At 43.9% G+C, this 21,788-nt stretch overlaps 1 protein-coding gene across 1 annotated transcript; it reads left to right on the top strand.

Moving 5' to 3' along the window:
• The first annotated feature begins 15,428 nt into the window (after positions 1-15,428).
• On the top strand, positions 15,429-20,071 carry LOC138189233 (uncharacterized). Its single transcript, XM_069131365.1, has 3 exons — positions 15,429-16,446; positions 17,834-18,116; positions 18,235-20,071. Exons 1-3 carry the CDS (start codon positions 15,429-15,431, stop codon positions 20,069-20,071), a joined length of 3,138 nt encoding a protein of 1,045 aa, XP_068987466.1.
• Positions 20,072-21,788: the final 1,717 nt, after the last annotated feature.

Here is a 21,788-nt window from a genome sequence, read left to right as displayed (position 1 = left end):
CATACAAAACCATACATACAAAACTATACATACAAAACTATACATACAAAACTATTCATACAAAACTATACATACATTGATTATTATACATAGGAAAAATAGAGTGACAAGAGTATCGATTATTGGGGATCGAGGTATCCCAACTCCAGCCAGTATGCTGCCATATCTCTTGCGGTTTCTCCCGGCTCTCGGTCCAGCAGCAACCTTGCAGTTATTGCTTCTCCCGGAGAAGGATCGATGTTGACTAGGCTCCCTGTCCGTTGCAACATGGTGAATTGGGCCACTCGATGTCTCTTCGCTTGGATCGATTTTTCTCGTACACCTGGCAGGACGATTTTTCTAGCCCACGGTGCCATTTTTGCCAAATTCCGTGGCAGCAGCCGTATTGAACTGAGACATTGCTCGCTTTCTAACCCCCAATCGATTAGAAACACGATGTAGCCAGTCATGGTCCGTTGTAAAAGGATGGCTCTTTCCCAAGCGCTAGCTTCCTTAAAATCTACTAGCACGGCGACTAGCATGCCTGCTCTTAAACTTTTCGCCTTCGGCAAGTACTCCATGGGATGTTCCATCATCTCCAAATTGAGTGTTTTGGTTATCTTCGGACATCCAACCAAACGAACCCACATGGTGGTAAGTGATTCGACTCGAACTACCCGGACAGGAACTCCTTCTCGGAACCGATCGTTTGTGCGTTGTAAAATCTCCATGTTTTACAAATCTTCGAAAAAATTTCGAATTTTAATGTTCGACTATACTGAGCTGCCTAGTTGACGTGTCTAGCACGGATGATGCTCTGGCTCCGCCGGGAATCGGACCCCCTTTATATACCTGCAGCGCCGACCCTGAAGACTTACTCGGTCACCGCTTGAACTAAACGCACTTTTTCGTTTGTCTTGTTTCACACTTTTCTTGTCCTCGCAATATTTTATAACAATGTTGACAGTATATACAGGCAGAATATATAGTATATTTTTGATACACAAGTGTCAGATATCAATTATTGTTTTCCGTTAAAATAAATATACCATAATTAGATGCTCTTTTTAACATTCCGATCCGCATTCTTACAATATTTTAGAATTTTTAACCTGAAAATGTCGCTGGAAAATAGAAAACGAACAATTTGAAAAGCACTAGCATCTTGAATGTGAAAATTATGACGTGGGTGTATGCGCTTTGCCCTGCTTTAAAATATATAACACTCAATTGTATTATTCATTATTAAGGTAAATTATTAAAGTTCAAGTGTATGCATCATACCCTTAAGAAACGGTAAACCGATTCTTTGCAAGTTTTCTTCAAAGAGATACGCGATACGACTTGTTGGATTGAAGGGTTTCTTTTCTTCTTTCGTTTCTCCTCCTTTTTTTCTATTTGCTCCTTTGTTTCTCTTTGGTCGTCACTAGTTTTCGTTTTAGTGGCTAAGAGAAATAGTTGGAACGAATTTGATTTGCGGAGTTTAAACTCGGCTCTTCGCTGATATCCGATTCGTAGTTTGGTGATTGACAATTATTGGAGTGGTGAACAACGCGTTGTATTTCATGTATTTTATGGAAGACTGCTTTTTAAATTCAATATATACGAAATTCCCATAACCTCTCGTATCGAATAGATGGAATTTTATATATAGTTCAATTTTCTTACTTGTATAAATACGAAAGTTTTTATTTTGGTACTTTATCTTCTCTGGATTATGAATTAGTCCGAAACTCTTTCCGACAACTTCCTCTCGCGAAATAAAAAATCCTTGCTATAGAAAATCGTAGAAAATAAATTTTCTATATTAATCCTCCTTCGTTATCAATTAAAATTTCGTTATTGATTAAAAATTATTATTTTATTAAATTCCTTAAAAAATCGGTGTTACTTCGGGCGTCCCTCTACCTAGACCAAGCCATACACCGCGGGCCAGACGGAAACCAAATGTCCACTCGTCCTTACTGCGTACCCTCAATATGCTCAAGCACCCTCCATAAATCCAAAGAATTTCCTAGTCGAGGTCCTTCAGACCGAACAAATATCCTATATCTAAATCGCCTTCTAAAGAGTATTGTCTACTACGGCTTGACACGGGAAAGTTGATTTTTCTCACGTATGAGGCCTCCCACTTGCGACTTTATCTCGAGGGCGGTTAGCATCCTTCCTCACCCACCACCATAGCAAATAATCAATTAACAACGAAGCCTATTTCCCTCACTCTCTTAGCCAAAATCGTCACCGACAAATCCGATGGTCCCGTGCGCTAGACACATCCATCCTTAGCTATCCTCCGCCACAGCATCATCACCGAACTTCACTGATCTTCCATCTTTCATGCAGTCAACACCCTTTGACCGGGTTTACACCCGTTGATCAGGCACTTACTTACCTTATACATACGCACCAGCGCAACTATCTTCTTTACAAAGTTGCTGGAATAAACTGCGATTTATAACTAATTATATCAGTGTCATATTCAATTAAACCACCTATATTATCCTAATCGAAATAGGGGATCGATTATTTCGTGGCGTCGATTATCTAATCGTAACGGCAATTTACGACTCCCGTTGGCGTGCTTCCTCGCGATCGCGTCTCTCCGCGAGTGATCGAACACGATCGGAAGTGCGCAATCAGTCGAGGCAAACAATTAGTGATTATAGAAGACGTTTCAGTTGTGGCAGTGCGGATCATTTAAATGCTAAGTGTCCGGGGAAAGAAAAAGGTGCTAAGTGCTTTAAATGCTTATTTTTGGCTGCAATACTCAGCATTAATCTAATTGCGTTAAACCGAGCAACGGGACTAAAGGTTTTCTTATAATCTATGCCTTCTTTCTGTGAACACCCTTTTATTAAAAGTCGCGTTTTCTATCGTTCCGAGTTGTCCGAATTTATCTTTACCTTCCTTAAGGTTGGTTGGTTAAAACCAACCTATTACTAACTACCTTCTGATCTTTTGGTTTTCCTACAAGAATCCACGTCTTATTTTCATGGTGCGATTTCATTTCATCATTCATAGCCGTTTTCCATAACTCGTTCTTTTCGGATCTCATCGCTTCGTTAAAATCCACCGCTACGTACGTTACTGGGCTACCATGAAAGTCGGTTCGTTTGATCTTACCTCTATCTCTCAATTGTCTCACATTCTCGCTAGTTCCATGATGTTGTTTTTTTCCCTATATTTTTGTCCCCATATTTCGAGAAAATATTTATCATTTATATTACATTGATGTACATTTGCATCATTGGGAAACGACAGAATATCGCTAGATTTTACTCGTACAGTAGGTACAGTCGTGTAATTATCATTAATCATTAATTTTCCGTGAGTAATCCACGAAGAGATATTACTTCATCTCATAACCATTTTTAGCAAGAATTATCGACACACTAATGAAGATTGAATTCCCACTCGGCGTCCATTGAATATTTATAATATCACATAAATTAGCGCAATTACAATAGCTTCTCAGAGAAAAATTGTTCTTTCTGTTAATCACCAATAATAGAGAAACATTTTTCATTGTCTGTAAAGAAAACGCGGTGCATTAAAATTTATCACGGTCGATAAAGATAGCAATACGTTGTCATATTTTTGACGGTTTTTATTTAGCTTAAATAACGTTCATTTATCGTACAGCTGTAAAAAGCAGAAATTTGAAACGCTTGCACAATTCAAAAACTTGACAATTTTCTATTGGAAATAATTGTTGGTTTATAAGAGGTGAAATTTGAAAAAATACTTTTTTATGTGGCAACTGTGACGACAACTATAAAGACTAAAAAAGTAAAAAATAAAATATACGGATTAAACAATTTTTTTTTAAATAATTTTTATTAGAATATTCACTACAGGGAAGAAACTAATTCTCTTTATTAGGTATCATTATGCAATTGAATGTAATAATAAGATACAGGGAAAAGCTGTACATGTTAAGCTGTAATTACACAATAGGGTATTGTTCGATTTCTGCACTTTATTTATTTCATTTTGTATTTTTAATTTTATTGCCAAAAATAAAAACATCAAAAGCTCGCGGAAAAGTTCAATTCCAAGATTTTCAGATTTAAATAGTACGATGCATTTTTAGACGCGATTCGATGCAGTCTTTAATTCTCTACAGAAGAGTATACAAGTACTTGATTTGAAAAATGATTACTTCAAAGTATATCTTAAATTTAACTTATTTTTTATTCTATTTTGCTTTATTTTTGTTTTTTATTCTTTTTTTATTTTATTTTCCTTTCTTTATTCTTTTTTTTTTATTTTGCACTTTACAATTTGTCCAGCTGAACATTGAATTTAATATTGTATGTCTTGTGTGAATGGGAAGGAAGGATAAGAGAGAGTTAACAAGTTTTTAATCTTTCAGTAGTTTTTATTCACTAAGAGTCCTGACTAAGAATATACAATGCAGTACAAATATATACAGAAATATACAAATATCCACATAAAACTGTACATACAATCATACATACAAAACCATACATAAAAAACCATACATACAAAACCATACATACAAAACCATACATACAAAACTATACATACAAAACTATACATACAAAACTATTCATACAAAACTATACATACATTGATTATTATACATAGGAAAAATAGAGTGACAAGAGTATCGATTATTGGGGATCGAGGTATCCCAACTCCAGCCAGTATGCTGCCATATCTCTTGCGGTTTCTCCCGGCTCTCGGTCCAGCAGCAACCTTGCAGTTATTGCTTCTCCCGGAGAAGGATCGATGTTGACTAGGCTCCCTGTCCGTTGCAACATGGTGAATTGGGCCACTCGATGTCTCTTCGCTTGGATCGATTTTTCTCGTACACCTGGCAGGACGATTTTTCTAGCCCACGGTGCCATTTTTGCCAAATTCCGTGGCAGCAGCCGTATTGAACTGAGACATTGCTCGCTTTCTAACCCCCAATCGATTAGAAACACGATGTAGCCAGTCATGGTCCGTTGTAAAAGGATGGCTCTTTCCCAAGCGCTAGCTTCCTTAAAATCTACTAGCACGGCGACTAGCATGCCTGCTCTTAAACTTTTCGCCTTCGGCAAGTACTCCATGGGATGTTCCATCATCTCCAAATTGAGTGTTTTGGTTATCTTCGGACATCCAACCAAACGAACCCACATGGTGGTAAGTGATTCGACTCGAACTACCCGGACAGGAACTCCTTCTCGGAACCGATCGTTTGTGCGTTGTAAAATCTCCATGTTTTACAAATCTTCGAAAAAATTTCGAATTTTAATGTTCGACTATACTGAGCTGCCTAGTTGACGTGTCTAGCACGGATGATGCTCTGGCTCCGCCGGGAATCGGACCCCCTTTATATACCTGCAGCGCCGACCCTGAAGACTTACTCGGTCACCGCTTGAACTAAACGCACTTTTTCGTTTGTCTTGTTTCACACTTTTCTTGTCCTCGCAATATTTTATAACAATGTTGACAGTATATACAGGCAGAATATATAGTATATTTTTGATACACAAGTGTCAGATATCAATTATTGTTTTCCGTTAAAATAAATATACCATAATTAGATGCTCTTTTTAACATTCCGATCCGCATTCTTACAATATTTTAGAATTTTTAACCTGAAAATGTCGCTGGAAAATAGAAAACGAACAATTTGAAAAGCACTAGCATCTTGAATGTGAAAATTATGACGTGGGTGTATGCGCTTTGCCCTGCTTTAAAATATATAACACTCAATTGTATTATTCATTATTAAGGTAAATTATTAAAGTTCAAGTGTATGCATCATACCCTTAAGAAACGGTAAACCGATTCTTTGCAAGTTTTCTTCAAAGAGATACGCGATACGACTTGTTGGATTGAAGGGTTTCTTTTCTTCTTTCGTTTCTCCTCCTTTTTTTCTATTTGCTCCTTTGTTTCTCTTTGGTCGTCACTAGTTTTCGTTTTAGTGGCGAAGAGAAATAGTTGGAACGAATTTGATTTGCGGAGTTTAAACTCGGCTCTTCGCTGATATCCGATTCGTAGTTTGGTGATTGACAATTATTGGAGTGGTGAACAACGCGTTGTATTTCATGTATTTTATGGAAGACTGCTTTTTAAATTCAATATATACGAAATTCCCATAACCTCTCGTATCGAATAGATGGAATTTTATATATAGTTCAATTTTCTTACTTGTATAAATACGAAAGTTTTTATTTTGGTACTTTGTCTTCTCTGGATTATGAATTAGTCCTAAACTCTTTCCGACAACTTCCTCTCGCGAAATAAAAAATTCCTTGCTATAGAAAATCGTAGAAAATCAAATTCCTATATTATTCCTCTATCGTTATCATTTTAAATTTCGTTATGGAGTAAGAATTATTATTTTATTAAATTCCTTAAAAAATCGGAACGAACTTTCCGGGCAACTTATATTATATCTAATATATCGATAACGGTTTCGTATTATTCGATCGTGTAATGTAAAAATATAATTGTTACAACCGTTCGCGGAGAGACGCGATCGCGAGGAAAGCGCGTCAGCGAGAGGCGTAAATTCTCGCTACGATTTTGATAATCGTCGGCGCAAAATAGTCTTTCCCCTGTTTCGGTTAAGATAACAGAGTTAGGTAAATGAGGTTAACACTGAATTAACAGGTTAACAAAAAATGGTATATTCTACAATATATATAAGAATACAATAAGCACGTCACAAGTTATTGAACGATTATACAGTTACTTTGATGTAATAAATCGACTCGGCTTTACAATATTTATTGATATAGTTGGTAGACTATGCGACTTGGATTTTGTTCGTTAGACTCTTTTAGCGCATTCCGTTCGGTTTCTCAATCGATACTGATTGACCTTCGATGGTCCCTTTGTGTTCTTTGGGAGGCGATCCCCACTATGCTCGGGTCACGCCACCGATCACGCCATCAGCACGCGTGTCACCTTATGTGTGTAGTTAAAATAACGGACCGAATCGAAGGTTCTGGAACTCGCTCTGTTTGCTGCTAGCCGATACATTGTATATTTGTCGGATGATTGAGACGATCCGTCTGCGACACTGTCGTGCCACGAGCGACGGTTAAGAATACGGCCTATGGAATGCCTCGTGTCGTAACATACTCCCCCCGTTGAGAGGGTACCGATCAATTGATAAGATGTGGTGCTGTGAGGTGGGTCTCTTCTAGAATTCCTTACTGTTAATGAATGCTTCGGAGTCATCTGACGTCGATCTGCTCGGTAGTGGTACCATCCGCTTGATGCTCCGATCCAGGGTGCTCGTTGCCGTTCGGACGGTAGCCGTCCGTATGATGCCGTCTGCGCCGGTTTGGACCTTGATGATTCTGCCCAATGGCCATTGCATTGGGGGAATGTTGTCCTCTCTGAGAATGACGATGGTGCCTTCTCATATGTCGTGACTGCCCTTGCTCCATTTGTTCCGGATATTCAACTCGTTCAGGTACTCTCGATTCGCCAGAAATGTTGTTTGAGCTTTTAAAGATGTTGCCAGCTGGAGAGACGATTGGACGGAGTATCCCTGAAATCTCGTTCTCGAAAACTTGTTGGTGAGTCTCCGATGAGGAAGTGACCGGGAGTGAGGACAAGGAGATCATTTGGATCTATTGATATTGGAGTGAGCGGACAGGAGTTGAGGATAGACTCAATTTCAACGATGAGTGTATTTAAGTTTTCGAATGTTAAAAGCGCGTTACCTACGACACGTCTGAAATGTCGTTTGAAAGATTTCACTGCAGCCTCCCATAACCCGCCGAAGTGGGGTGAGTTGGGCGGAATGAAGCGCCATTCGATCCGTCGGTCGGCTAAAAAAGACTGAACCTTCACCTTATGATCGTCGGAGTGCAGGAGGTTTCGGAGCTCTCGTAATTCATTGTTGGCGCTAACGAAGTTGGTACCGTTGTCAGAGTATATTGTTAGACAGAATCCTCGACGAGCAATAAATAAAGCTTGTGAGGTCGATGACCAGCTCGATGTGAACTGCTTTAACTGCAAGACATACAAAGATTGCCACGTATACCTTAATTTCGCGTCGGTTGCGGTCCTTTCGTTCCTTGATGTAAAATGGTCCGCAATAGTCAATTCCGACGTTGGTAAACGGCCGAGATTCAGTTATCCGTGCGGCTGGGAGGTCACCCATTACGTAATCCACTGGAGGTGGATTGGCACGGCAGCAACGGACGCACTTCTTCACAGTGCTCCAAACTTGACTACGTTCGTCGATAGGCCAATAAGATCATCTTATGGCGTATAGAGTAGCTTGAGTTCCGGAGTGGAAGGTTAAGATGTGTTCATGCTCGATTACGTGTGCTGTAACGGAAGACTTAGGTAAAATAATCGGATGTTTTTGTGACGAATAATCGGATTGTTGAGTGACTGAGTCGGCCTCCGACTCGCAACATCCCCGTCCTTGTCCAGAAATTGATTGAGCCGTTGTAACTTCCCCCTCACTGCAGAATTTCGATCAGCTCGGAGAATACGGATCTCATCTGAAAAATAGCAAAGTTGTAATAATTTGACAAGCTTGTTGTGCGCAATAGTCAAATCATGTGCAGTTAGAGGTCTCTCTCGATCCTGTTTTTGTCTCCATCGAAGACAACGAGCGGTAACTCTGATTAGTTTAGGCCAAGAGGAGAATATCTCCAGCAGACTGTGGTCGGCGGGAGTCACGGACAGACAGGTTGCATTCTTTTGCTCCGGTATTTCGATTGGTAGTGGTATTGGGTTCCACGTCGGCCAATATTCTTCAGGCTGTTGTAGCCACTCCGGTCCATATTGCCAAATGGTTGGTCGTAGAAAGTCTTCGGGCGATTGTCCTCGGGATGTGAGATCCGCAGGGTTGTCATTCCTTTGAATTTCTGCCACACGATTAGCGACGAATGTTTTCAGCGTATGGTGTGATGTGTTGATCCAATGAAGGACAATGGTAGAGTCAGTCCAATAAACAGTCCGAGAAATATTGTTTGGTAGTGCTTGAAGGACTGTAGTAGTCAATGTTGTGAGAAGAAGTGCTCCACTCAGTTCCAGCCTTGGAATAGTTTGTGATTTGAGCGGAGTCACTTTTGACTTCGCAGTGAGGAGTCGTATCCAGACATGGCCCTCCGGAGTGATGGTGTGAAGGTAAACACATGCCCCATACGCCCTTTCGCTGGCGTCACAGAACCCGTGTAGCTCAATTTCGGTTGCAGACTTGATGACAGTTTTGCGTGGAAACCTTACGTGGTTTAGTAATGGTAACTGCGTATAGTATTCATTCCATTCTGTATGTAAATCAGCCGGCAGAGATTCGTCTCAATTGATTTTTAACGTCCAAAGTCGTTGGAGTAGCATCTTAGCTCGCACGATTACTGGTGCAAGTAATCCAAGAGGATCGTAGATCTTGGCGATTTCGGAGCTGATTATTCTTTTCGTGATTCGAGAGCTGGTAGGATTGATTTTAACGGAATATAGGATCGAATCGTCAGAGGAGTTCCAAACAACGCCCAGAGTTTTGAATGTTTGAGATTCGCCTAAAAGTAGTTTGTCGTTTATATCCTGTTCGGAATGTCCTTGTAGCAGCTCTCGGTCGTTTGATGCCCATTTTCGAATATTTAAACCGGCTAGTTTGAGTAGTTCTGTGAGTTCCGTTCTCAATGATTGTGCCTCGACCTTTGTATCAACCCCTGTGAGAACATCGTCGACGTAGAAATCTCGCTGTAAGACTATCGCCGCTTGTGGATATCGACGTCCCTCGTCGTCCGCAAATTGTTTGAGGCACCGAATGGCTAGATAAGGAGCCGCCGAAAGCCCGAACGTTACTGTGTTAAGTTGATAGGTGTCAATTTCTCCATTAGAGTTACGCCACAAAATTTGTTGGAATTTCCGATCCTCTTGACGCACAAGAAATTGCCTGTACATTTATTCAATATCGCCTGTAAGGACGTATTGATGAGAACGAAATCTCAGGAGAATAAAAAATAAGTCTTCTTGTAGTTTCGGTCCCGTGTGAAGTAAGTCGTTTAAGGAAACTCCGGTGGTGGTTGGTGCCGATCCGTCGAACACGACTCGGAGTTTCGTTGTTTGGCTGGACTCTTTGTTCACGCCGTGATGTGGCAGAAAATATCCGTCGGCCGTGGAGTGATCCGTGGTGATCTTCGACACGTGTCCTAATTCCAATTATTCTCGTATTACGGCGTGATAGTCAGCTTCGAATTATTTATCTCGTTGGAAACGACGGCAGAGAGATGTGAGTCGTTTCATCGCCATGGCTTTAGAGGATCCAAGCGAAGGCGTTGTTTCGATAAATGGAAAAGCGACAATGTATCGCTCTTCGTCGATTTCGAAAATGCTCCTCGCATTGTCGTTCCGCCTCAGAACTGTGTGAAGTGGGCGGCCCCTCGCCGATTTCCCAAAAACGGGCGAGGTCCGCCTGTAAAGCCGTCGTGGAAGCGTGAAATGTACGAGCTGAGCATTGTGGGGTTGGACTCCCCCCGATGACCCATCCGAATCGCGTTTTTTGCAGCCGCAAGTCGGGCCCGTTTGAGTGACTGATATTGAGTTGACTTACGCAAAGTGATGCTAGTGTTGGGCCGGCGCTCAGTAAGATTTCGATCCGAACAGGTCCATGGAATGCTGGATCGGCAAGTTGGAGATTCCTCGGTATTTGTATCAGTGAGCGATCTATGGTTTGATCTGGGACCCAAGTCGATATAGTTGGAATGACCAGGAACGTCAGTGTGCGTTCGTATGTGCCGTCAATTGAGGTGATCGTGGCCGTCGATATAGCGTTTCGAGGTCGTCGATAACGCGTCGAGAGTTCCGATTGGGACCGAAAATTTCCGTTGGTTGAGTTTCAATGAACTAGCGAGTTTTTCGGTTATGAAATTCATGCTAGAGCCGGTGTCTAGCAGAGCTCTACAAGGGAATGGTTGATTTTTATTGTTAAGTATGTTGACCTGTTCTGTGACCAAGAGATCGTGATGGAATTTGGAATGAAGCGAGGTCAGTGAATCGGTTCTCTGTGATTCGGTCATTCCTTCCCGTGTCGTTGAGAACTGGACGGTAGGTTTAATTCGACTACTTTTGTTCGAGAACACCGAGGCTCGCGTTTTGGAGAAGTTCGCGGAGACCCTCGGGGAGAAGTTCGTGTAGACGATAGGGGCGACGACAGGGGAGACGTGGATGCGCGTCTCGAACGGTGGGACGACGGAGGTGTCGATGAACTAGGTGATGATCGTCCGTTAGAAGATCGATCGCTCGAAGAATGACCGCTCGACGATTGGCCACTAGATGATCGTGATTTGTCGTGACCTTGGTGTTGATGCAAATATGTATGATGTCGCTGTCTGCATATGCGACATGAACCGGCTGAGTATTGAGCATGAGTGTGTTCTGTACCTAGGAAATTTGTACAGAGTGAAGCCTTTTTGACGATTTCGAGGAGATTTTTGGCAGACTTCACCTTGAACACATCACAATGCCATATTTCGTGTGGTCCTTGACAAGTTGGACACGCCAACGTCTTGTGTGTAGTGGCGAAAGTGTGAATTCGCGGCGCGTGTTGTCGCTGTCGGTTATGTTGGTCGGGCGCCTTTTTTATCTCGGTTGGTGTTGAACTTGTCCTATCGCCGTTCGTAGGTGTTTTAAGAAAATCTACCAAGTGTGTATATGACGGCATTTTTTTGTCCAGTAATGTGCGTTGCCATTTGCGAATGACGGCTTCGATGTGAACAATTTGATGAGGACAACGTTTGACGTGATTGGTTCACCTAATTTATCTAAAGCTTTGAGATTTATTTCGACCGTCTCAAGGAAATCGTCTATAGCTTCGGGTGTCTCCTTAGTTATTTTCGGATAATCGAAAATCAAGTCCCAGTGGCGCATGCGGACTTGACGGTGACAGTCAAATTTGTCTTTTAGAACGTCGATAGCGATTGGATAATTTACCTTTGTAATGTCTAACGATTTTATGCCTTTCCGGTCAAGGATGAACTGAGATACTGAAATTTTTGTACGGGTGTCAACCGTTCATTTCGTTCCCCTGTGTCGGTTAAGATAACAGAAGTGCGACTAATTCGCGGCGTCGATTGTCAAAATCGTAGCGAGAATTTACGCCTCACGCTGATGCGCTTTCCTCGCGATCGCGTCTCTCCGCAAACGGTTGTAACAATTATATTTTTACATTACACGATCGAATAATACGAAACCGTTATCGATATATTAGATATAATATAAGTTGCCCGGAAGGTTTGTTCCGATTTTTTAAGGAATTTAATAAAATAATAATTTTTACTCGATAACGAAATTTAAATTGATAACGATAGAGGATTAATATAGGAATTTGATTTTCTACGATATTCTATAGCAAGGAATATTTTATTTCGCGAGAGGAAGTTGTCGGAAAGAGTTTCGGACTAATTCATAATCCAGAGAAGACAAAGTACCAAAATAAAAACTTTCGTATTTATACAAGTAAGAAAATTGAACTATATATAAAATTCCATCTATTCGATACGAGGGGTTATGGGAATTTCGTATATATCGAATTTATAAAGCAGTCTTCCGTAAAATACATGAAATACAACGCGTTGTTCACCACTCCAATAATTGTCAATCACCAAACTACGAATCGGATATCAGCGAAGAGCCGAGTTTAAACTCCGCAAATCAAATTCGTTCCAACTATTTCTCTTCGCCACTAAAACGAAAACTAGTGACGACCAAAGAGAAACAAAGGAGCAAATAGAAAGAAAGGAGGAGAAATGAAAGAAGAAAAGAAACCCTTCAATCCAACAAGTCGTATCGCGTATCTCTTTGAAGAAAACTTGCAAAGGATCGATTTACCGTCTTAGGTACGATTGAATTTTGAGCAGGGATGTTCCTTCGTATGGCAGGGTTTGACGCGAATTACGCGTAAACGATACAGCACTGCAATATGTGACGGATCATGCTGTTCTCTACGCAAGCACATTGGATAAATAAATGATAATTTTTCTTAGGGATATGATGCATATTCTTGAACATTAATAATTTACATTAATAATTAATAATACAATTGAATGTGATATATTTTAAAGCAGGGCAAAGCACATACACCCACGTCATAATTTTCACATTGAAGCGTGCTAGTGCTTTTCAAATTGTTCGTTTTCGATTTTCTAGCGACATTCTCAGGTCAAAAATTGTAAAATATTGTAAGAATGCGGATCGGAATGTTAAAAAGAGCATCTAATTATGGTATATTTATTTTAACGGAAAACAATAATTGATATCTGACACTTGTGTATCAAAAATATACTCTATATACTGCCTGTGTATACTGTAAACATTGTTATAAAATATTGCGAGGACAAGAAAAGTGTGAAACAAGACAAACGAAAAAGTGCGTTTAGTTCAAGCGGTGACCGAGTAAGTCTTCAGGGTCGGCGCTGCAGGTATATAAAGTAGGTCCGATTCCCGGCGGAGCCAGAGCATCATCCGTGCTAGACACGTCAACTAGGCAGCTCAGTATAGTCGAACATTAACATTCGAAATTTTTTCAAAGATTTGTAAAACATGGAGATTTCACAACGCACAAACGATCGGTTCCGATAAGGAGTTCCTGTCCGGGTGGTTCGAGTCGAATCACTTACCACCATGTGGGTTCGTTTGGCTGGATGTCCGAAGATAACCAAAACACTCAATTTGGAGATGATGGAACATCCCATGGTGTACTTGCCGAAGGCGAAAAGTTTAAGAGCAGGGATGCTAGTCGCCGTGCTAGTAGATTTTAAGGAAGCTAGCGCTTGGGAAAGAGCCATCCTTTTACAACGGACCATGACTGGCTACATCGTGTTTCTAATCGATTGGGGGTTAGAAAGCGAGCAATGTCTCAGTTCAATACGGCTGCTGCCACGGAATTTGGTAAAAATGGCACCGTGGGCTAGAAAAATCGTCCTGCCAGGTGTACGATAACAACCGATCCAAGCGAAGAGACATCGAGTGACCCGATTCACCATGTTGCGACGGACAGGGAGCCTAGTCAACATCGATCCTTCTCCGGGAGAAGCAATAACTGCAAGGTTGCTGCTGGACCGAGAGCCGGGAGAATCCGCAAGAGATATGGCAGCATACTGGCTGGAGTTGGGATACCTCGATCCCCAATAATCGGTACTCTTGTCACTCTTTTTTTCCTATGTATAATAATCAACGTATGTATAGTTTTGTATATATGTTTTTGTTCGCATGATTGTATGTACAGTTTTATGTGGATATTTGTATATTTCTGTATATATTAGTACTGAATTGTATATTCTTAGTCAGGACTGTTAGTGAATAAAAACTACTGAAAGCTTAGAAACTTGTTAACTCTCTCTTATCCTTCCTTCGAATTCACACAAGATATATGTTACGTCGCCTAAAACATCGGCGCTGCAGCTCTCGCGACCGTGCAGCCGACGGCCTGCGTAACGTCATTTCATACCTCAATAAACCTAAGGACCCACCATAACTTGTCTGTTTCTTTGTATTGTGTCAATATGGGTCTTCAGGCGATCCGTTGTCTTGAAAGATTTCTTAAGGCTAAAAATATTTTCGACGCACATCTGGTTTTTAGAAAGGTCCTTGGATTTATTAGGCGCAATTAAAAACATGGAGAAAGCGGGTACGAAACCATTAGGAAAAACCGAATAGCTATCTATTAAAACAGGCTGGGTTTTCCCATGTACAAGGTCATTCATGAACCTCGTCGGTAGGAGGCTTCCGACTCATTCCTTCACGTATCAGCATGGGTCACAACCAATCGACATCGCGGATCGTTGCCCTCACTTTTCCTGACGAACAGCGTGAATAACGAATCCGCGTTCTTCATGCAAAGGGCACACCCACATCGAGCTTTCTTCCGTGCTAGCCTAAGGGCGACAGGTAGTAAGAAAAACAACTCTCCCGTCCACTAACATACGAAATTCGACTGTACGAACCTTGCTCTACTATTCATATCTATCTCATCTTCGTGCGACAAGTTGTTATCGACGATTTATATCTACTCAACAGTGTAGTTTAAGTGTTGGAAATATATATTTTATAATTCTGTGAATCACAGTGTTATATAAACTTAATCACCCCTATTATCCTAACGGAAATCAGGGGATCGATCAACTCGTGGTGTCGACTAGTATAATCGTAACGGGAATTTACGACTCCCGTTGACGTCTCTCCTCGCGATTGCGTCTCCCCGCGATTGGTCGAAATTACATGTTCCTTCGAGCCGGATTTCGCGCCATTAAAAAGTGCACTGACGAGTGACTATACAGTGTCACGTGAAATCCACATTCCAACGACTTAGGCAACTAACCAAAGGAGCTGCCCTCGGAAAGGAACTCCTTCCTCGCTCAGCACATACGCGAGCCTACACCGCACTGTAACGAGTAGCTACCGATTCCTAGATCAACGTCCATTTGATTAAGGTAAACTCGTTCCTACCATTGAACTCAAATATGGCTCAAGCTGAACCGATCAGCACGTTGCGGCGTAGACGAAGTGCCTTAGTCAGCCGATTTGCAACCACGAAGCGTCAACTCGAGGAATATGAAGCGTCTGGACGGGTAGACAAATACTACCTAATAGCTTGCCGTAATTCGTTCGACGAAAATTGGCGAAAAATCAGCGCGGTGCAAGAGGAATTAGAAGCGTTAGATGAGGGGGAAATCGCTCGTGCAGATTCTTTATTGCGTGAGCATCATAAGATTGAAGTACAGATCCTGGACCTCTTCGACCGACTACCATCAACAACCCCTTCGCCAACAAAGACCCGCGATCCATGCGTGAAACCTGAGACGACACCAATCACTTTGCCAGAGGTCCGTTTGCCTCAATTCGACGGTGCCCTCGAGAACTGGACTTATTTCTACGACACGTTCTCATCCACAGTGGATCGGAATGAAAACTTAACAAACGTCCAAAAGTTCCAACATCTACGTTCATCTATAACTGGACGGGCCGCACGGAGCATACAATCCTTAGAACTCACAGAGGCCAACTATCCCATCGCGCTCAACACACTGAAGGAGAAATTTAATTGTGCCCTCCGGATCTGTATGCGTCATTGGGAATTACTGCGCAGTTATCCCGAAATAAAAAGGGAAACTCCAGAAGCCATTGAGGACTTGCTGGAAACCGTCAGCGTAAGTTTGAAAGCGCTCGAAAAGTTAGGACAGCCTGTAACATCAGATGTAGTGATTATTGAGTTGCTTGCGTCGAAATTACCTTCGTCCAGCATGCGTAAATTGCAACGCACGTTGCCAAACCAAGACGTGCCTTCCTATCAACATCTGATGGACTTTCTGAAAACACGGGCAAACGGTAATCAGCTCCTTTCTAAATCAAAGGAAACTAAAAGGTCAACCCACAAACAACATCGTCATCGACAAAACATACCGCGTGGCCGAACCTTTGCCACAACCAGCAAGACATTAGTGTGCCCGACCTGCAGCGGACCCCACGTACTCAGACATTGTAAGGTCTTCAAAGCCAAATCGGCTGTAGAACGCTTTCAAATCGTAAAAGGGGCAGCGTTATGTATAAACTGCCTAGGCAGCGGACATTCGCTGACACAGTGTACAGCGAGTTCGTGTCATATCTGCGGGCAACGATACAACACCTACCTGCACCGAGAGCAAACGCAGATCATTTCACGTTCGTCGAGTAGTCAGTCATCTAGCGGTCGATCGTCCAGCAATCGGTCGTCCAGCAATCGGTCGTCAAGCAGTCGGTCGTCTAGCGGTCGGTCATCGAGCGGTCGGTAGTCGAGCAATCGTTCATCGAGCGGTCGGTCGCCGGGCAGTCGTTCATCGCACAAACGATCTTCTAAGCGACAATCCCCACCTGGATCATCGAAGTCGCGTTCGTATCACAAGTCGAGACGGACATGTAGTGTGGTTCCTGGTGTCGGGTGCTTTCCTGAGATATAGAATCATATACAGCGCCCGGGCATCCCCAGAGCCATCGGAGTTGGGATACGCCCAACCAGCGCATATGGTACCGAGTACCTATGTTACCTCGATTAGTTAGGCCTGCAGGGGCTTTCACTCGTCTCAGGTGAAACGGGGCTTTTTCCGAGCCCTACCGTCTTCTCGGGACGGTATCCGGAGCAGGTGGGACGCTGCTCACCCGCCGAAGGCCTTTCGGGGGAACCATGTCCCCCTTAAATCGGCCCTCTTGCCAGCATTTGGCCACAACCACTGCCACCACGAGTCCATACCCATAATTGGCCGAGCCGAGGGCTCGCTACACCCTCAGGGCTAACGCTCGGCCGCCCGTGGTACCATTCTTAGTCAATGGTGGGACTGTTCTTTGTGGATGTACCGCCACGTCTCTGCTGCACGGCTATCCTGCTAACCGTCCTCGACAGACCCAGATGAGACTCACGTAAGCGGGAGTTGAGGAAATGTACCTCGGCGGCTCTCCCGACGGTCTCGCCCTTCGCTTCAGGATCGTGGGTGCGCTACTACCCAAGGCTCCGTGGGGAAGACTTAGTCTTACACCACGGCAACCTTCCTTGCGGTGTACATAGAGGACTCACGTAAGCGGGACGCTTGTCCCGACGGTCCTCCCTGGCTGCGGGAACGTGGGTTTGCCAGCCGCCATAGACTCGCAAAAGCGAATCCTCCCTGCGGGAAGTCGAGACGGACAACCGAATCTTCCCGGAAGCATACATATTCGGCTCCTAAAGACTCGAAAGTTCCTGAGTCAAGCTCCCCACGGACCAAGGGCACCGCCATACACACCTTGTCCAAGTCCCAACCAGAGCAAAACTGACTAGCTAAACAGACTACAGAAAGGTGGACCGTATTGGAAAATACATCTCCAAACGGCATACTACATCATGATCTACTGGTCACAGCACAGATCGATGTGCTAGACAAAAGGGCCTCACCAATCCGAGCCAGAGCTTTGCTAGATACCGGATCTAGTATGAATTTCATGACTGAGAAATTCGCAAAATCCCTCGGTATGAAACGAAGGAGATGTTCGGTTCCAATCGGCACCCTCGATGACTTGACTACAATTGCCAAGAGCCAGATCACGGCCACCATTGTTTCTGTGGATGGCAAATATGAACGTATAGTAACGTTCTTAATAATCCCAACAATATCGGCAGTCGTTCCAGATCAACCAATCGATAGGTCTGTCATCCAGCTACCCAAAAATCTAAGATTAACCGACCCAGCATTTCATCGACCAGGCCCGATCGACATATTATTAAGTTCGGGACCAACCTTAGCATCCTTTTGCGTCGGGCAGATCAAAATATCCCAAATCCACCGATACGGAGTTGTGTTTGCAAAAGACTCGATTCGGTTGGGTTATCGGGGGGAGCCCGCCAGCTCACGCGGGTATCCACTCCTTTCACGTCACCACCACCGACATACAAGCGGATCTCGCACGTTTTTGGGAAATCGATGAGGGACCACCTACCACGCATTTCTCAGAGGCGGAATTACAATGTGAGGAGCATTTCCGCAACCATGTCCAACGCAACAAGGAAGGGCGATACGTCGTCGCCCTGCCATTCAACGAGAAGCTTCCCACGCTGGGGACGTCAAGGTCCGTTGCCATGAGTAGACTCGCCTCGCTCCATCGCCGATTCCAACGCGACAAGCAATTCGAAGCCGCGTATAGTGCGGCGATCCAAGAGTATCTAGACTTGGTTCACATGACGAAGATCACGCCTGACCTTACCACAACCAACGGTTATTATTTGCCTCATCACGGCGTGATAAAGGAATCGAGTGATACTACGAAACTCCGAGTTGTTTTCGACGAATCAGCAATCAGCACTATCGGAGTCTCCCTCAACGACATTCTACATACAGGACCTAAATTACAGGAAGATCTAATTGAAATTCTATTGAGATTCCGGTCCCATCAATATGTTCTAACGGGTGACATTGAGAAGATGTATCGACAAATCCTCGTACGCCCAGAAGATCGTAAATATCAACTGATTCTATGGCGTAATTCCAACGGGGAGGTCGATACCTATCAACTTAACACCATGACGTTCGGACTATCAGCTGCCCCATACTTGGCCCTCCGATGCCTCAAACAATTAGCAGATGACGAAGGACATCGAATCCTGCGAGCAGCAGCGGTTGTGCAGCGCGATTTCTATGTCGACGACGCCCTCACCGGAGCCGACACAAAGGAAGAATTACTATCGGTAAGACACGAACTCACAGACCTTCTCAGATCGGCCGGCTTACACATCCGGGAATGGGCATCCAATGACAAGGACATATTGCGAGGACTATCAGAAAGAGATACCAATAGAAGACTACAATTGGGCGAGTCACAGACGTTGAAAACTTTAGGCATCTATTGGGATTCTCAGGAAAACGCAATCCTTTACTCAGTTGAACCCACAGCGACCATCACTCGTGTCACTAAACGATCAATGAGTTCCGTGACAGCCCGAATTTATGATCCACTTGGTTTGCTCGCGCCAGTGATTGTCAAAGCAAAAATATTGCTTCAACGCGTCTGGGCATTAAAACTTGATTGGGATGAATCCCTACCAGCAGAGTTGCATACTGAATGGGATCGATATCATATCCAACTACCCTTGCTTAATGATATTCGGTTCCCTCGTAAAACCTTAATCAAGGCAGCTAATCATATACAGTCACACGGCTTCTGCGACGCCATTGAAAAGGCATACGGAGCATGTGTCTATCTACGCAGTACCAATCCGGAGGGACACACACAAAGTCAGATACTCACTGCTCGATCTAAGGTCGCGCCACTGAAATCGTTGACAATCCCACGACTCGAGTTAAGCGGAGCATTACTCCTCGCCTCACTTATGTCCTTGATAAAGAAGTCCCTTACTATAAATGTTTCTCGCATTGTGTATTGGACGGATTCTACTATAGTGCTTCAGTGGATCAAGTCCTCGCCACACACATTGAAAACCTTTGTGGCGAACCGCGTAGCCGAGATCCAGACGAAAACAAACATCGACGATTGGCGTCATGTGCCCACCAACGACAATCCAGCAGATCTCATCTCCCGCGGGCAGACTCCCAAGGAATTTCTGCGCCCGACCATCTGGAAAAACGGACCCGAATGGCTCAAATAACAAGAGGAAAACTGGCCGATCTCGATCCCCACGCCGCTGGGAGAACTCCCAGAACGAAAGAAGACGATATGCCTAACAACGAGTACCATCGATAATACACTCCTCCATAGATATTCGTCCTGGACAAGACTAATAAGAGTCGTCACTTGGTGTCTTCGATGGAGATATAAACAGAACCGATCCTCCCATCTAACAACAGACGAATTAACCACCGCACACAATAAATTGATAAAGGTAATCCAATCCCAACACTTCGCGGCGGAAATTCGGACACTGCAGAAAGATCGAGGCAAGGACGTTGGAGGAAAACTACAGCCACTAAATCCATTCCTCGACGAAGAGGGGATACTACGCGTCGGAGGACGACTAACCAACTCCGCTATCCCATTCAGGCAAAAGCATCCAATTATTTTGCCGAAATCGACAATAACCGAAATCATTATAAACCAAGAACATCGAAACAACCACCACACAGGGACACAAGCTACACTATACGCCGTGAGACTACGCTATTGGCCGATCGACGGCCGCAGCCAAGTGTGGCGCACTATCAAAAGGTGCGTCCGTTGCTGCAGAGCTAATCCTCCACCAGTAGAGTACTTGATGGGGGATTTACCAGAGGCGCGTATTACCGAATCGCGCCCGTTTACGAACGTCGAAATCGACTACAGCGGTCCGCTCTATATCAAAGAGAGAAGGAATCGCAACCGCAGTAAAGTCAAGGTATACGCTGCCATATTCGTCTGTCTGGCAACAAAAGCTGTCCACATCGAGTTAGACAGCGATCTAACTACCGACGCATTCCTGGCCGCTCTACGCCGATTCATCTCCCGACGAGGATACTGCGCAACCATGCTAACCGACAATGGCACCAATTTCGTCGGAGCTAATCGGGAATTGCAAGAACTCCGAATCCTACTGCAGTCCGACGACCTCAAGGAAAAGGTGCAGAATTTTCTCGCCGACCGACAGATACAATGGCGTTTCAACCCCCCAAACTAACCACATTTTGGTGGTTTATGGGAAGCCGCCGTGAAATCGTTCAAACGTCATCTCATCCGCGTCGTCGGCACGGAGCTCTTGACCTTTGAGCACCTTAACACCCTTGTGATTGAGATTGAAACAATTCTCAATTCACGCCCACTGACTCCCATCTCATCCGATCCGAAAGATCCCCCTGTCCTCACTCCCGGTCACTTTCTAATCGGTGATACATTAACGAGTTTACGGGAGCGTGATTTCAGGACAGTTCCATCAGGCCGGTTATCAAGTTGGCAGCGCATCCACCAGATCAAGCAGTACTTCTGGAGCAGATGGAATCGAGAGTACCTCAACGAGCTGACCCGCCGCAACAGATGGGACAAGGGAAAACATGACATCCTTGAAGGCACCGTAGTAATCCTCAGGGAGGATAACGTCCCATCTATGCAGTGGCCTTTGGGCCGCGTAATCAAGGTCCATCCAGGAGTCGACGGAATCATACGGACCGCTACCGTGCAGACGGCAACGAGTATCCTGGACCGTGGTGTCAAAAGATTGGTCCCCTTACCAATTCAACCAGAAACAGATGAATCCGAACACCCACCCGGAGCGAAGGAAATGGACAAACGACGCACCTGACTCCACAGCCAGAATTTGATCGGTGCCCTCTCAACGGGGGGAGGATGTTACGTCGCCTAAAACATCGGCGCTGCAGCTCTCGCGACCGTGCAGCCGA

The sequence above is a fragment of the Bombus flavifrons genome, unplaced genomic scaffold (genome assembly GCF_040668555.2).
Source record: "Bombus flavifrons isolate JBK064 unplaced genomic scaffold, iyBomFlav1_principal scaffold0020, whole genome shotgun sequence".
Lineage (NCBI taxonomy): Eukaryota > Metazoa > Arthropoda > Insecta > Hymenoptera > Apidae > Bombus > Bombus flavifrons.
This window is presented reverse-complemented; position numbering and strand designations above follow the sequence as displayed.

Coding starts and splice junctions, on each gene's coding strand:
- LOC138189233 (XM_069131365.1), top strand. CDS start 15,429: ATGGCTCAAGCTGAACCGATCAGCACGTTGCGGCGTAGACGAAGTGCC. Junction 16,447..17,833: donor ACCCCACGTACTCAGACATT/GTAAGGTCTTCA, acceptor TACTGGTCACAG/CACAGATCGATGTGCTAGAC. Junction 18,117..18,234: donor CCAGATCAACCAATCGATAG/GTCTGTCATCCA, acceptor TGCGTCGGGCAG/ATCAAAATATCCCAAATCCA.